The following is a 17,313-nucleotide window of genomic DNA, read 5'->3' on the forward strand; positions in this document are numbered from 1 at the left end:
AGCCAAAGGCAGATGCCCAATGACTGAGCCACCCAGGTGTCCTGAAGAGACCTTTTCAAAAATGAATAGATTCTCAGCAATTAACAATTAATTTGTCTCTTTGGTATTCTAAAATTTAACATTTACTATTAAAATCTGTTTTTCTTGGTAATAATTTTGAAGTAAAATTGTATTTATGACTTGAAATTGAGCTTTAAATACATCGACATCTTTAAATACATCGATGTCTATTGAATCTGCAAGTTCACTTTACGTTAACAGGTATTTCAGTGAGGATGCTAGTTCTTTAAAATCAAAATCTAGGAGGAAATATATTTGCATCCCTCAGCCACACCCCATTGCTAACATATTTGTTGAGATGTCTTTGTTTCAGTGATATTAACACCAGAGTTACTTGAAATTGTCAAGTTATCCTCTCATTAGCATATGACACTAAAGGACAGGGCTGAACCATATCTTTTTTTATTATTAAACTTTTAAATTTGAGTATAGTTGACACATGTTACAATAGTTTCAGGTGTACAGCATAGTGACAAGTCTATACATTGGACAAGTCTATACATGATGCTATGTTCATCACGAGTGTAGCTACCATCTGTTCTGATACCTCACTCTGATAGTATAATGATATTATATATGACTAGGATATAAGACTATATTCCTTATGTTGCACTCTTTATTGCTGTGACTTATTCATTCCATAACTGGAAAGCTGTATCTCCCACTACCCTTCACCTATTTTACCCATCCCTCAGCCCCCTCCCCTCTGGTAACCATCAGTTTGTTCTCTGTATTTATAGGTCTGATTCTGCTTTTTGATTGTTTATTCATTTGGGTTTTTTCTTTTTTTTTTTTTTTTAAAGATTTTATTTATTTATTTGACAGACAGAGATCACAAGTAGGCAGAGAGGCAGGCAGAGAGAGAGAGAAAGGGAAGCAGGCTCCCTGTGGAGCAGAGAGCCCGATGCGGGGCTCGATCCCAGGATGCTGAGATTATGACCTGAGCCGAAGGCAGCGGCTTAACCCACTGAGCCACCCAGGCGCCCCCATTTGGGTTTTTTCTTTTTTGAGATTCCACACATGAGTGGATATCTGTCTTCATGTCTGTTCCAGAGCCTTTCATTCATTGCAGCTGTTCTGTCTTTTCTGATCCCACTTCCCACCTCTATTCCTACCTCACTTTCCACCCCCATAGAATTTCCTCTTGTGATTATTTCCAATTAAATTCTTCAGAGCTAGGCGAACATCAGCACCTGAAATATTGGAAAACACCATAGAAATTCTCTTTCTTAAAATTCACATCTTAGAAATAGGATTCCCCTGTGAACTAAATCAGTAGAGCTGTGCAACCTAATTTGGCCCACAGATTCAGTTTCTCTTTTCTGATTTGTCCTTGCTTTTCCCTTCCTGCTGTGTCAAAAATAAAAAGTTCAGTATTTTTTTTAAAAAAGATTTTACTTACTTATTTGACAGATAGAGATCACAAGTAGGCAAAGAGGCAGGCAGAGATAGAGAGAGAGAGGAGGAAGCAGGTTCCCTGCTGAGCAGAGAGGCTGATGTGGGGCTTGATCCCAGGACCCTGGGATCATGACCCAGGTTGAAGGCAGAGGCTTTAACCCACTGAGCCACCCAGGCACCCCAAAAGTTCAGTATTTTTAATGCTATCCGAAGGTTTGGGTTACCGACTTTATAAAAGCTGGAGTGAGAAGGGTTTATGTCCCACTTCATTTTTTTCCCCCTCTCAAGCCTGGTGGGAAAGAATGTAGAGGATATGGGTGGATTTTCAAAGATAGCTGGTGTTTTATTCATGAAAAGAGACTCAGACTCAGTCTGTTTGTCATTACATCATGGGTGTGACATCAGAGACTCAGGAAAAGAAGGCTGAGATTGAGGCAGGGAGGTGGTAGAGGTTAGGAGATGTGGGCAAGAAGTCTTTCCCTGACATGGTGGAGTCCAGCAATGGTTATAGGAGTGCATTCTCCTCCCTCCTTCCTTTTTCTGCCACCACACCTGACACCAACCCTGACACAAAGTGAGGAGTGGGCCCTGGTGAGGCAGGTGCTCATGGTTGGGGGGAGGAAAGATGAGTGACTTGTTACTGACCTTGTTGTCGAGCCCAATTCTTAGCTGCCTATTTGTGTGCAAGTAGAATACATAAATGTGTGTGTGTGTGTGTGTGTGTGTGTGTGTGTGTGTGTGTTGGAAGAAGAGAGAATAAGGGGTAATACCTCTAACGGTCCACACAACTGTTGTCCTTTTCCTGTTGATACAAGGCTATATTTGTATTATCTTTGTTATTTTAAGTGAGTCCAGGAGATGTATAAGATTCAAAAGATTTTAGAGTTTTAAAAAGGGCCTTAGTGGTAATTTAGAAACCATAGTGTCACTGCTGGTCGCCAAGTCCTGGTGGTCTGTCTCCATTTTCTCTTAAAGCTATGTACTCCTCTCCATCCCCACACTGTATTTTCCCATGTATGATAATGAGGTAATTTGATATAAGAACTCTTTTATTTTCTTTTTAAGCTACCATATAAGAAAAATAGTGTGCAGATGGTACTTATATTGTGACTTGATGAATTAGAGAAGATCAAATGTCAAAAAAGAAAAAGATCAGGGACGCCTGTGTAGTTGAGCCTATGTGGCTCAGTGGGTTAAAGCCTCTGCCTTCGGCTCAGGTCATGATCTCGGAGTCCTGCTCAGCAGGGAGCCTGCTTCCTCCTCTCTCTCTGCCTGCTTGTAATCTCTGTCTGTCAAATAAATAAATAAAATCTTAAAAAAAAAAAAGAAAAGAAAAAGAAAAAGATCAAATGTTGTCCGTAGGACTTTGGATATACATAAATGTGGCACTTCTTCTGTTACAGTTTCATTCTTTGGAGTCGTGCCCTAGGTTGGCACTTAAAACCTGCTGACCTTTCCAGTTTCATTTCTAGTTGTTGAACCCCTACTCACATTTATACATACGTTATATATATGCTAAGCACCAGCTTTACTGAATTGTTGCTCCCCAACATGCCATTTAAAAAAAATTAACATATAATGTATTATTAGCCCCAGGGGTACAGGTTTGTGAATTGTTAGTCTTAAACACTTCACAGCACTCACCATAGCACATACCCTCCCCAATCATGTCATTTTTTAATGCCTCTCTCTCAATCCTTCCTTCCTGATACCTCTGCTTAAATCAGCCTCAATTTCTGACCTGCTGTTACACACTCTCACTGGTTGGTGCTAGATGAACCCTCATCTCAGAACTCTTAAGATAAGCCATTTCCAGGCATCAACTTTCCATGGTGTGCATGTGTGCATGCGTGTGTGTGCTAGCAAATACATGAGCACTTTAGTAAGCACATTATTCAACTGCTCTCTTTAGCACTTGACTAGAATTCTCCAATAAAATTAAAACAGAGTCAAGGATTAAGTTGTGTGGTTCCTGAATTTTCAGGAATGACATATTGCCTTTAGTACCAAATTTGATTAAACTTGATAACTTTAATGCCACTTGGTTCTGTTGGGGAGGAAGAATTAAATTGCTTACTCTAGAGAATAATTTTGTTCCCACTGACTAAGGAATAGAACATTCATTAAAATTATCTTAGTGACCTGAAAGAGAGAAATGTACTTTTCTTCCCCAGCAGAAGCAGGTCTAGGACGTTATTAGCACGTAGTAAAAATTGAATAATTGAGCAACACTGACTTCTTTGGGATTCAGCCTTCCAGCCCCTGCTGTGTGATTAGTTCTGTCCAACCTGCTGGCATGCTTGAGCAGGAAGCCTGCAGAGGATTAGGAAGGAAAAACCCTTTGGCAAATCTCAGGTACTGAAGACATTTGATTTAATTTTATATGTTATACATGGTAATCTGGTTTCCCTTGGCAACCTCCAGTTCTGCCCTATTTTATAATCAGAGGATGGCAGGACACATTGCATATTTGATGGTATCACCTGGAAGTGACTGTAGAAAACAGAATTTGCTTCCAAAGAGGAGAAAAGAAGGTCACTAAAAAAGGACAGAGGAATCTGAGTCCCTTAAAGAAAGGACAGATAATTCTGTATAGCTTAGATACGTAGGAGGATTTCACTGATGAGAAAAGTTCCAGGACTATCCATAGCAGAGCAGTTTGGGAAGTGAGGGAAAGGAATCAGTCTTGTAAATCTTTTTTTTTTTTTTTTTTTTAAGATTTTGTTTATTTATTTGACAGATAGAGATCACAAGTTAGGCAGAGAGGCAGGCAGAGAGAGAGGGGGAAGCAGGCTCTCTGATGATCAGAGAGCTCAATAAGGGGCTTGATCCCAGGACCCTGGGACAATGACCTGAGCCGAAGGCAGAGGCTTTAACCCACTGAGCCACCCAGGTGCCCCAAGTCTTGTAAATCGTTTCAGGGATGATAATTTGGGGCACGTGGGTGGCTCAGTGAGTTAAGCATTTGCCTTCAGCTCAGGTCATGATCCCAGGGTCCTGGGATTGAGGCCCACTTTGGGCTCCCTGCTCAGCAAGGAGCCTGCTTCTCTCTCTCCCTCTGCCCCTGCCCCCTCACTTTGGTCTCTCTCTTAAATAAATAAGTAAATAAATAAATAATATTTAAGGGGGGAAAAAGATAATAAATAAATAATATAAATAAATAAATAATATTTAAGAGGGGAAAAGATAATAATTTTATCATTTGTGAATTGCAGTTAAGGTTTTAATTAAAAATGGCAGTGATAGTTACTGTTTGTTAAGTACATGCCAGGAATCTTTCTTGGTTCTTTATGTATACAGCTTCATTAAATTCTCACAATCTCCCTTCAAGGGGAGTATTAATATCCCTATATGGATGAGAAAACAAGTATTTATTGATCTCTTAAAGTATGGAGGCTGGAGGATGGTGGGGCAATATTGACTACAAGGTTTCAACTTTGGGAGACCATTCTTCATTTTTTTTTTTTTTCGAGATTTTATTTATTTATTTGACAGATCACAAGTAGGCAGAGAAGCAGGCAGAGAGAGAGGGGGAAGCAGGCTCCCTGATGAGCAGGGAGTCCAAAGACCCTGGTCTCCTGACCTGAGCCGAAGGCAGAGGCTTTAACCCCCTGAGCCACCCAGGCGCCCCCCATTCTTCATTTTTTCCTCTGATCTTAAAGTCCTGTAAGTCCTAATAGTCTCTATTCCAAAACGGTATACTAATCCCCATTCATGATGACTTTTAGCTAGCAAAGTAAACATACCACTGAATCAGAAGGTACTGTTGAGGTGTTTAGGCATTGGGAGCAGTTCTAGTTCTTACTTGGCCAGTAATTAATTTATTCTGCTTGACTCATGTCTGAACAATGTAATACACTTAAGACTTCCAAATAATTATAAGTCTTCACAGATATCTAGTGCCTCAGTGGTCATTTGAAGTGTAAAAGGACAGAATTCTACATATGAATGGTAACATTTGTGTGTGTGTGTGGGCGGCAGGTCTTGAGGTAGATGTGAGTGATAATGAATGGCCACTTTTGTGACTGGTGGATGTGGAGACTGCATAATGGTCTTTTATCGACTTATGCAGGTATACTTCGTCATGTTCACAAAATGACATACTGAGGTAGGACATGTCATTTTTCTGTCAAGTGACAGCTTTGGGAGCCTACTGGCAAACTGAGAAATCTTAATGTCACACACTTATTGTGTAAAGCATTTTATATGAATTTAATTTAATCCTTATGACAATTGTGATTGTGAATATTATTGTCTCTATTTTAACAACTTTTTCAGTTTTTTTAAATTAATTCTTCCCAGAACATTTTCTCTAACATTTTGTTAAGAGAATTTTAAAGCATACAATAAGGTTCAAAGAATTGTACAGTGAACACCCATATACCCACCTAGATTCTATAATTGTTCCCTTTATTATATATCTTGTCACCAGTTTATCCATCCACCCATCTTGGTTTTTGTTGTATTCTGAGTTACGGATGTTGGTACATTTTACTTCTAAACACTTACATGTGGATATCATTAATTAGATAGAGTTAAAAGTGTGATAGCCCTATTAAAAAAATGAAAACAAAAAGCTGAGGCCTTCAAATTCTGTTTGGGGGACATAGTATGTCTTGGTCACTTTTGGCCTTCCTCTGTGAAATAGTAAGATATTTTAAGAAAAAATAAGCTACTCATGTTAAATACTGATACCTCATTAATGAAATAGAAATCTGTAGGGAGGAGGAAGATACTCCTGTTAGGTTCCTAGGCCACAAGCAACCCAACACTGCAAAGTGGCATCTTTCTTCATTTCCTTAAATGAGTATGAGGTCATTGCCACATTTCTGAACACTAACTCCTCCCCTAAATAAGAGACTTTGCTAAGGAAATTAGTTAAGCACTTTAGTAATGATATTGGAACTTTCATTTCAATGAACATTTTTTCTCTTTTTCTCTTCTGGGTGTGACTAAATTGCCTACAGCATGCTGCATGGTTGCTGGTAAAACAGGAAATGGGGTAAGTAATTTAGGTAGGGAATTTTTTCTACCATTTAAATATAAGCTACCTGATTCTTAAAGTACTTGTAATACTACTCTCTCTTTTTTTAGAGTGAGTTCACTAGCTCTTAGAGAAATAGAAAGAGAAAAATTTTATTGTATGAATTTAGGTGTCATCTTTGTTTAATTAGTTTATTTGCATGGTGCATTATTAGTAATCTATTAAAGTGGATTTTTTTTATAGATTTAACATGAATATAAATATGTATTTTATATTTTTACATTAGGCTTTTATATAATGTAGCTTGGCAAGCTATTATAAAAGAATAAATTGTATACTAATCTTAGAAACTAAATTATAAAACTACACTATAAGAGACACAAAGTAAAATCCTACTTAAAGCAGAACAACAGTGAGTTTATACATAGATAAAAATATATAAAACATAGGCCCACAGTCCTTTATCTGAAACCCCTGGGGACCAAATCTGTTTTGAAATTTGGAATTTTTTTTAGATTTTAGAAATGTAATTTGGTGTTAAATACCATATATAACATATCCCTCCCCTCCATGGTCTGAAGTGGTACTCTATAATTAAACACATTAATCTTTCTGTAGTGAAACGTGAATATTCACACTAAGTTTGATACACAAAATCTCTAAACAGCCTCACATGTTCAAGACACTGTTTGGTTGCCAACTGAGTTAAGAAAAAAAAATCTTTAATTTTCCAGCCCTTTTGGGATTTTGAGACTAAAAATTCCATACCAATATAAAAAGGGCCATGTAACTACTGAAGTTTCCTGTGTACTCTGGAGAGAAAAGAGAAAGCACAAAGAAAAGTATAGATTTCTGTATTAGAATCTTATACTTCTTTAAGTGATTTTAAAAAAAGTAATTCATTGGGTTTTTTGTTTTTTTATTTTCTATTTTACATCTGGCTTTTCTGAAAGGGTAGTAGCAGTATATCTACCAGAGGTTTTGAGGTTTAGTTAGGTTATGTTAAATTAGTCTCAAATGCTTGTGATTCTGGCATAATAAAATTTGATCCTATGCTTGATAAATTTTTGGCATAGTCAAAGCATGCTATTTTCTAAATGTTTCCAGTTTCCATCCACATTGGCTGTGAGTTGCTGTTATTATTCTTTATCACAGAATTTTGAACTAAGCTTAGTTATTCCAAAAGATCCTGTTCATTATAGAGATATTGGCACAGAGGAAATACAAAATACTAATCTTTTCCTCCGTGTCTGTAAGTTCACTCTACATTCAAAATATTGTGGAGGAATCACCATTAAAGATTTGATTCAAGAAATTAAGGAAAATTAATCGTGCTTAGGTATTTGGGTTCATCTTTCCTCTGGAGTGGTGGTCATGTCGTATCTATAGTAACAGTGATTGCAGTTGATATCCTCATCAGTAGTTATCGGACACAGGAGAGAGGGAAATGCAGTTACTAAGAACTCAGTTGGGACTGAATTTACCTCAGTGACCACTAATTCCTCTACAAGACCATCAGGCATATGCTAAGAACCTCTGAAAACATTTATTCTAAGTTATATTAGGAGAGTTATTAAGGCACACTAAATTTGCAGGATTCAAAATCTGGTATTTTAAGTGTTAAATTTTTGCCTTGTATAGAAGGTTAATGTTTCCGAGATGTCTATTAACCCCTTTCTACTGCTCTTTAATCTAGAAAGAAAAAATACCTGTAGTTGTTTTTTTTTATTCCTTTTAAGATGTCTAAATATATTTCAAAGACTGTGAAGAATTTAAAATACCAGTAGTCTTAACCTGTATTTAGGATTGCTTTTTGCTGCAAGTCTTTGTGCTCTCTAGAGTCTAAACAATGTTTTTTTTTTTTTCTTTAAGATTTTTATTTATTTATTTGACAGACAGAGATCACAAGTAGGCAGAAAGAGAGGGGGAAACAGGCTCCCTCCTGAGCGAAGAGCCTGATGTGGGACTCGATCCCAGGACCCTGAAATCATGACCTGAGCCGAAGGCAGAGGCTTAACCCACTGAGCCACCCAGGCACCCTTAGAGTCTAAACAATGTTTAAATAGTTTCCTATTCTGTTTCACATTTCAACTTTTTTATCCTTTAAAATGTATTATCATACATTCCTTTTCAACTGTGATACTGTTTTATGCAAATATCATCAAACTGTTGGTATAATATCAAGATAGTCTTTTAAAATACTTAAAAAGTTTCTGATATTCAGAGATTAGGGACAGTTTAAGAAGTTCATGGGGCGCCTGGGTGGCTCAGTGGGTTAAGCTGCTGCCTTCAGCTCAGGTCATGATCTCAGGGTCATGGGGTCCCACATTGGGCTCTCTGCTCAGCAGGGAGCCTGTTTCCCTCCCTCTCTCTGCCTGCCTCTCTGCCTACTTGTGATCTCTCTCTGTCAAATAAATAAATAAAAATTCTTAAAAAAAGAAAAAGTTCTTGAATGTAGAGAGTAGTTTGATTATTTGTCAGATGTAGGATTTATCTATTTCATTGTTAAACCACAATCCCAAAGCATATGAAAGCATTCTGTGTAACCAGTTTTATTCTCAGCTGTGTAGAATATGTACATCAACCATTTCTTAATTTGTATTCTTAGAGGATAGTTGTTGTTATATGTTTTTTAGATCAATTAAATTTAGTCATTACCTAAATTTGTTTTCTACCTATGTTAGTAGTGTATTTTTGTCTTCAAGAATTAAATTACAATGAATTTTTGATATAAGCTGTCATTTGTATCAGTGAAAATTGGACATAAAAGAAGTGATTCCCAAATTGGTCCTAATATCTCTTTTGTTAAAAGCAGCCCTGTTTATAGTCATAAAACTGATTATTTGAATAAGAGTAATTATTGGAATGGTGTGAACTTGTTAATTCATTAGTGATATCATAGTATTCTCAGCATAGTAAAGCACTTTTTTTTTTAAAGATTTTTATTTATTTATTTGATGGAGATTACAAGTAGACAGAGAGGCAGGCAGGGAGAGAGAGGAGGAAGCAGGCTCTCTGAGCCCAAGGTGGGGTTTGATTCCAGGACCCTGGGGTCATGACCTGATCCAAAGGCAGAGGCTTTAACCCGCTGAGCCACCCAGGTGCCCCAGCAAAGCACTTTTATTAGTATCACACCATGCAGGTTTTTTTTTTCTTTTTAAAAACTTTAGTTGCTTTCTTTTTTATTTGATTTTTAGTTGGCTTCATACCCAACGTGGGACTTGAACCCATGACCCTGAGATCAAGCATCCCATGAGGCACCCCCTTCAGTTCCTTTCTATAACAATTTTGGGTTACAAACTAAAAGCTAGAGATCATAACTGGGACTTCCCCAAACCTATTTATTGGCTTATGAGTAGATTCGGGGGAATATCAGGTTTTTATTCAGACATTTTTCTGATATTAAAGTGACAAGCATTACAGCACATTGATACTTTAGGATTTAATGTTTCTTCTTTAGCACTGAAGTACAGCTTTCATACTGATTTCCCAAAAGTAAGCCCCATTATCAGGATGAGAGTAGATGTAAACATTTTTAGTCTAGATGAGATTATTGTAATACACAGTTGTGTTGCTTCTAAACAATCCCTTCTATTCCACCTTTCTGTCCTCTGATGTATAAATCCTGGAATCTGGTAGCTCAGAAAAACTCATCAGTATACTTTTGTCTTTGAAGCTTAAAAACTGTCTTATGTACCATTTTAAAAAGCCATTTTTTTTATTTTACTAGACTGTAAGGTCCATGAGCGGAGGAATTTTTGTCTGCTTCCTCTCTGCTTTCTAGCTAATGTGTAAAAAATAGTGCCTGGAACATAGTAGGCACTCAATAAATATTTTTAAATAATTGCATAAATTCTTGCCTTTAGCAGAAAAAGTGAAGTTTTTCATGTCAGTGAATTAATTTTTATGTTATTCAGAAAACAGAGTCTGTCTCTGGGAAGAAATGATATTGTTCAGCTGAAAGAAGCCTACAAATGGATAACTCACCCGCTAATTTCAGAGGAACTGGGTGTTCCCATTGATGGAAAGGTATTGGGTCATCTGCATTGTTAATTTCATTCTCTGGTTTTATGAGTTTTACTTCATTACATGGCAGAATTTTGATTAGCCAAAATAATCTTCTTTTTAAATAACCTAATGGAGAATTTTTAAACTTTTAAAATACTTATTTCTAGCAGTTTTAAATTGAGAAAGATTTTATTTTTAAAGACTTCTTTGTGATCTAAGGCATTTATGAGTGTAACAAATATAGTGTACCATAATTGACTTTAAAAGATTAGAAATGAATCTAAGCCTTCAATATGTTTATAGTTTAATTGGAGAGACACATATACTGATACAAAGCAATACGTAAGTAACTATGAATAAGTGTGGAGTTAACTCTAGACTATTTAAATTTGGTTATCTGTGGCTAATCTTGTTTTCAAATATAATCAGTCAACTATAGTGAGCATGGGCTCAACCTGTCCCACCTTGTTGTATCTCAAGTCCCTCTATTTTAGGTAAAGACTGGCTTTGAAGACAGAACACTTAGTCATCTCCCCTGTTCCAGAATGGACCTTGCCTCAGTCTCCAGAATGGACTGAAGTTTAGGGAAGAGCTCAATAGTTTTTCAGATGTGGAAACAGGATATATTCCCAGCTCATCTTAAATTAGATTTTAATAGTATGGCCTCATTGCTTCATGATTTTGCTTGAAGGAAATTCCCTGAATATCAGACACACCCCTATTCAAGTAAAATCACAAAACTGTCTTTCAAAGCTAGATAGTTAAAAAATTATTCACCATTTAGAATTATATAGCTCTGTTTCCTTCTGTTAGTAAGAATAAACTCTCTCCTTTAAACTGAATACTGACAGAATAGAGAATAAAACCACTTCACACATATATGGAGGGGAAATGAGGTAATGAAAGTACTTTGGAGATTAGAGAAGTCATTGATGCAAAATATTTTTACCTCAAACTTCAGTTTTGAAGCATAAGTAATTTTACATGTTGAGCTAGTGAGAACAGAAAATGGTAAACAAAAGATGCAACAATATTCTAATAGATTCAGAATGAGTGAAGTTTTCTTGAGTAAAAGCAAGTCTTATAATTTTAATTTTACTTTGTAAATTAGAGAGGAAAGAAAAAATTTGGCTATTCAGTATTATGATTCTAGAGAAGCTAATATGCTTGTTAACAATCCAGTGCAATCAGTAAATACGGAAATAATCAATTAAAAAGATAATATTGTTACATGGTATGGGATTTGTCATTTTTCTCAATGTGGAATTTTGTCCTCTGTGAAGATTAATGTATGTAGAGTATGAAATTGTGCTTTTTTGTATGCAAGGATGTTTATTATAGCATTTTTTAATAATGGAAAAGTTTACAACTTAAATGTCCAACAGTCTCTAGAGTTGAAGAGATGAAAGGTGTCCACCACATAATGTTAATTAAATAAAGAAATTTTCTAAAAGTATGTTTAATATCCTAAGAAGCATATATATTTATGTTTATATTCATAAAAATGGCTAGGAGGAAACACACCTGTTAATATGTTATACCTTGGTGGTGTGAGATTAAAAATATATTCTGTTGGATTATTTTATAACTTGTATGTATCATTTTTATAATAAAAATTAAGATCTCTCTTTTAAAACTCAAATCCACTAAGAAGTGTGAGCACTCAAAGTGCCACAAAATAAATAATAAAAAATAAAGGCTCCCGCAGAGATTTTAAGCATGTATATAATGAAATGCTTTTACCTTGCTAATAATTCTAATCATAGGGACAATTCTCCTTTCTGTTATCTCTTTCCAATTCCCTGAATTCTCTTTCATCTTCACATTGAATTTATATACATACACAAAAATCATACAAATTTATTTAAAAAATTTTTTTGCAGAATTGCTAGTGACTGAACTTTAGAAGTAAACAAACAAACAAACAAACAAACAAAACTATTTCCTTTCCAGCTGTCCTGTGCACAAGCTGATTTGAGAACAGTAGTATTTCCAGTTTTCCTTGTCACTATTTGTGAGCCAATCTTTGAGAATTAATTTCTATTTCCATTCATAAGTGGTTAGATGTTGGTTTCCTTTTGCTCATTTTTAAACTGTCTTTATAATTTTTAGAGCTTGTTTGAAGTGAGTGTGGTCTTTGCTCACCCAGAAACAGTTGAGGATTGCCACTTCCTGTAAGTTGCTACGTAAACAACAATGTCAGTTGTGTAACATTGTTCATGCTTTTTGGTTTTCATGAAACAGTGTTCCTCCTCTTTGTAATGAGCCTATCAGAACTTATCATGTCTTAGTAGGTTTAAAATACCAACTACAGTTGGTATAGGGATTAATTTTGTTTGCTCTTAATATGTTGAGTTTAGCAGCCATATATATTAAAATATATAAAATATATTTTAGTTATATTCACCCCAAAATAAACCCACTAACTTTTTTTTATAAACTTGAATTTTACTTAGACGTGTGATATGCCCAGATTGCTTCAAGCCAGCCAAAAACAAACAGGTAAGGATTCCTCCTTTTTATTCATTATTGAGTTTTGTCTGAGCTGAATATTCAGATTAACAACAAAATGATATGCATTAGAAATCCTGGCAATATGTTATACTAAGAATCATTCTTTAAATACTTTCATTTGCTACATTTATTTTTATTTTTTTCAACCCTGAATATCTTTGCCTCTAGTTTGGAAGTCATAACACAAACATTCTCATATTTGTGTCACTGTCTGGGTTGTTTCCCTGATGTTAAATTTAGAATGAGTGTTTCAATGATGTTACTATTTTCCATTTAGGGGAAATCTAGCTTTTAGGTTTTAATCCCAAAGTTACCTCATTGGAGAAAATCCATGTTAATTATTAGCATTCCAAACGTTTATCTAATATTCATTTTCTAGGAATTGGTATTTAAGAAATATAATCCAAAATAAATTATTTTACTTAGGACAATCTGAATTAATATGGCCTATTTCAGACTATATTGCAAAAGGGCATTTTATTTAAACTTCACTTTATTTGATATAAGCTGGTCTTCATGTTAGTGAGCGAATTAGTTAGCAAGTATTTTTAGTTTCTACTATGCCAGGATGGAATGGCATGGCAATGATATTGGCAAGATTTCATGCCACAGATACTTAGCCTGTTTTATACAGAGACTCAGGCATTCTTAATTTTACTAACATCCATTTTGCTGTTATGGTTGTTAAAAATATATATAAGTTTATTACCAAAGATACATCTGTTGGTCTTTACTCTTGCTTTGATTAATTGCTGAGCCTTTTGGAACTGGGCTCAGGGTTGTGGGGTGGGGGAGAGTTCGTAACATTTGTTGAACGCCCTGTGAGAAAATAATTTACAAATGCAGACGAAGCCTACAGCACTCCTTCCTACCTTTCTCATATCATGGTACACCTAGAATATTACCATGTTTGTTCAGCACCCTGAGGTTAACAGATGAAGTTGCTCTAAGTTGGAAGCAATGGGCCTGGGAGTTCTAATGGGCCTGGGAGTTCTTTCCATCCAGGTCCTGCCCCTCTGCCCTTGTGAATTAGAGGGCTCACCATCTTGTGTATAACTTTAGCTTATTGCTTTGTCAAATTCGTTGGAAAGTTCTGTCCAAAAGACTTGTAGCCATATTTATATTAAAAATCTTATTTTAGTTTTTGAGGAAATATACAAGGTCAAGCACCAAGTAATGGGATAAGGACATTTTTGTCAAAGCATCATTGACACCACATCATTTGGCCTGTAGTATAGGTGTATGCAGCTTTACTGCCTTTTTGCTGGGAACAAATTACATGACCTTTTGAGATTCTTGCAGGCTTGAGATGTCATATCTTAACAAATAGGCACTTATTTTTCAGTTTTTTTTTTTAAAGATTTTATTTATTTATTTGTCATAGAGAGAGAGGCGAGAACAAGCACAGGCAGACAGAATGGCAGGCAGAGGCAGAGGGAGAAGCAGGCTCCCTGCCAAGCAAGGAGCCCGATGTGGGACTCGATCCCAGGACGCCGGGACCATGACCTGAGCTGAAGGCAGCTGCCCAACCAACTGAGCCACCCAGGCGTCCCTTATTTTTCAGTTTTAACCTTGTATCTTTGGGTTCTCCAAAATATGGTTTAGAAAACCGTTGATTTGATGACAAACCATTGAGATGCCTACATTATGCCTCTTTAGAGTAAAGTGTAATTTCTCCAAACAGAAGAGACCATTGTGATTTTTTATAGTAAGCCATGTATATATGCACTGATTTGTTCTAGTATATCTACCATGTGGTTTGGCTTTTCTTATAATAATAATAATAGGTGGACTTTTCTTATCTTGAAAAACCCCATGTGGGACATTTGTTGTAAATGCCCTTCTATTCAGCATGGTGAATTCATTTAATTTATCTATGGCTGGTGAGTGATGTTGAGTTGCTAGATGCCAGGGCAGGCTGGTTGGCTCTATTTACCTCTTAGCTGGCAACCTGCTGTTAAATTGTTCTGCTAGACCTACGTGGTATAATTGACATAGGCTAAATTGAAAAGAAGGGTTGGAGGGAGAACTGACAGTATGAATGCATATGTTTTATTTTCTTGGAGCACTTAAGTATTTCTCTCCTGTAAGTATGGTTTAAAATGATGTAATTTCTCCAACCATGTTTTGTGTTTCACCTCCGATGTTTTCTTGTCTGGGTGACAAAATGTCTTTTTTTTCATTTTTACTTTATATAGTCAGTGTTCACTAGAATGGCAGTTATGAAAGCGTTGAATAAGATAAAAGAAGAGGATTTCCTCAAGTAAGTAGAAGTATAGAAACGTGGGAGCATCATGGAATTTTTGAATAAAAGGGATGTTAGAGATAATCTGGATTATCTCTAAAACAAAACTGGATGTATTTCAGGGATGATGATTGTGTCTTAGTCATTGTTATATTCCTATTCCCTGGCATAGTACCTGGTGTGTAGTATTGTTCAATACATGTTTGTCAAACTGACATTTGAATTTATGACTCAAACCCAACTTCTTTATCTTTAGAAGAGGATATTGAGGGAGTTGACTTGCCTAAGATTTCAACTGGGTAATAGGTGGACTTAGAGCCAGGATTCTGGACTCTCCATTACATCCTTCATTCTGCATTTCGAGTATTATCCATCTCCAGAAGAGGGAGAGAAAGGCTCATGAGTTCTTCACTGGTTAAAATATAATGAAATACAGTAAACCTTACATTTTAACTCTCATTGTGCTCATTTTATTCGATAAAATATTATCATAGTTATTCTTCCAGAATATCCTTGAATAAATTTCAAACAATGGAGCTATGAAGCAGGTTTTATTTATTTTACTGACTAAAAGCAAGCCTCAGGAAATGGAAATACTTCTATTAAATTTTAGAAGGTAAAGTTAGCTACTCTCTACAAGCAGTAGTTCCTGAGTTTCTAAGTGATTTTTTTGTTAAGACATCTTGGGAAACTATGACATTTTCAAGGCAAGCATTTGGAGTAAATCCATATCTAGTCTTTTACAGGTATGGCTTTGGAAGTTCCCAGATGGTAGACAGAAAATAAAGCCATATATTGCTCTTTCCTGTCTGTCTTCAGTTCGATTGAAGTTTCTTAGCTAAAGGGCAAAGTCTGCCACATTCCACTTTTTCTGGCCCTGAGGTCATAATTGGAATGAGAAGAAAAATGGCAGAGACCCTCCCCACGGGTGGGGCTTACTCCTGTGACTAGTGTGTCAATGCACATCAACTTTACCCAAATGATTAAGGGTTTTATAAGATGGCATCAAGTGTTCATGGATAGCAAAATGGCTAAAGAACCCAGAAAGGCTTCCGCTTCGTAAGTATGGGTTTTTCTCTCAAACTCCAAGGCTGTTAGAAATTATCATCTGGGAACATGAGGCCTCCTAAGTGAAAGGTAGTAGCAGAGCCCTGATTTACTTAGTACCACTCTCATGTATTAAAATGTACGTGAGGCCTGAAAGACCCCAGTGATTCCAAAACTTAAAAACGTTAGGGAGTGGCTTAATCCACGAAAGGCTTGGGCTCTGTGTGTCTCAGACAATGCTGATTCATCCTAGTTATGTGGTTCAATATCATGTCTGGAAAATAGTAGCTGTAAAATGTATTTTGTTTTGCAGGCAGTTTCCTTGTCCTCCAAACTCACCAAAGGCTGTTTGCACTGTTCTTGAAATTGAGTGTGCTCATGGTGCTGTTTTTGTGGCTGGTAAAATATTTAGTCTAGAATATACTTACACTGTCGACTTACTCTCCTTTCTGAAAAACTCAAATGACTCCTTTGTTTCCTTCTTATATTTGTTATTAGGTTCTGGTTAGTTACCTCTTTTGAGAATTAGGAATGATAGCCAAGCTTATTTTAGGTTCTATAGGCATTTTTAAGGTTCACTTAGTTTTGTTATATGCCAAAGGGAAATGATACTTCTCAGGGTTTAATAGTTTCCATCAGAGATGGCCAGTACCCATAGAAATATGGGTAGATACAGAAACCCGAAACTGATCAGGAGAAACTTAGCCACAGAGAGCATGAAAGTGAACTTGAAAAAAAATAATTTTATTATCTGCAAAATGACTGAATACTGAGCTTCTGCCTTAAAAAAAAATATTGTTGCATTGACCTTTCCAAGAGGTAATCTAGCAGATAGTTTTTGTTTTGAAAGCTGCATCGATTTCACAGGAATAGCTGAAATGAAATTGCTCTCTAGTCTCAACTATGACACCCTGCCTTATGGTAATGAAAACCATCTGCCATTAGTGCAGCTTGATTCATAAAGCAATGAATCCTATTCTATTAGGGTCGTTTTTTGTTTTTTTTTTTAAATTACAAAAACTTCAAAATTTCCTATATTTGAACTCTTTGGAATATA

At 36.1% G+C, this 17,313-nt stretch overlaps 1 protein-coding gene across 3 annotated transcripts in view; it reads left to right on the forward strand.

The window, feature by feature from the left end:
* Positions 1 to 17,313, forward strand: part of PUS10 (pseudouridine synthase 10) — a 77,066-nt gene that overhangs the window by 39,477 nt on the left and 20,276 nt on the right. For all 3 annotated transcript variants that reach the window (XM_059406019.1, XM_059406017.1, XM_059406018.1), the window contains exons 5-10: positions 6,426 to 6,460; positions 10,360 to 10,471; positions 12,563 to 12,624; positions 12,907 to 12,952; positions 15,163 to 15,227; positions 16,570 to 16,655. In XM_059406019.1, the coding sequence (XP_059262002.1) occupies positions 6,426 to 6,460; positions 10,360 to 10,471; positions 12,563 to 12,624; positions 12,907 to 12,952; positions 15,163 to 15,227; positions 16,570 to 16,655 (406 nt within the window). The remainder of the gene's footprint in view (positions 1 to 6,425; positions 6,461 to 10,359; positions 10,472 to 12,562; positions 12,625 to 12,906; positions 12,953 to 15,162; positions 15,228 to 16,569; positions 16,656 to 17,313) is intronic.

This window comes from Mustela nigripes, chromosome 7 (genome assembly GCF_022355385.1).
Source record: "Mustela nigripes isolate SB6536 chromosome 7, MUSNIG.SB6536, whole genome shotgun sequence".
In the NCBI taxonomy this organism is placed as follows: domain Eukaryota; kingdom Metazoa; phylum Chordata; class Mammalia; order Carnivora; family Mustelidae; genus Mustela; species Mustela nigripes.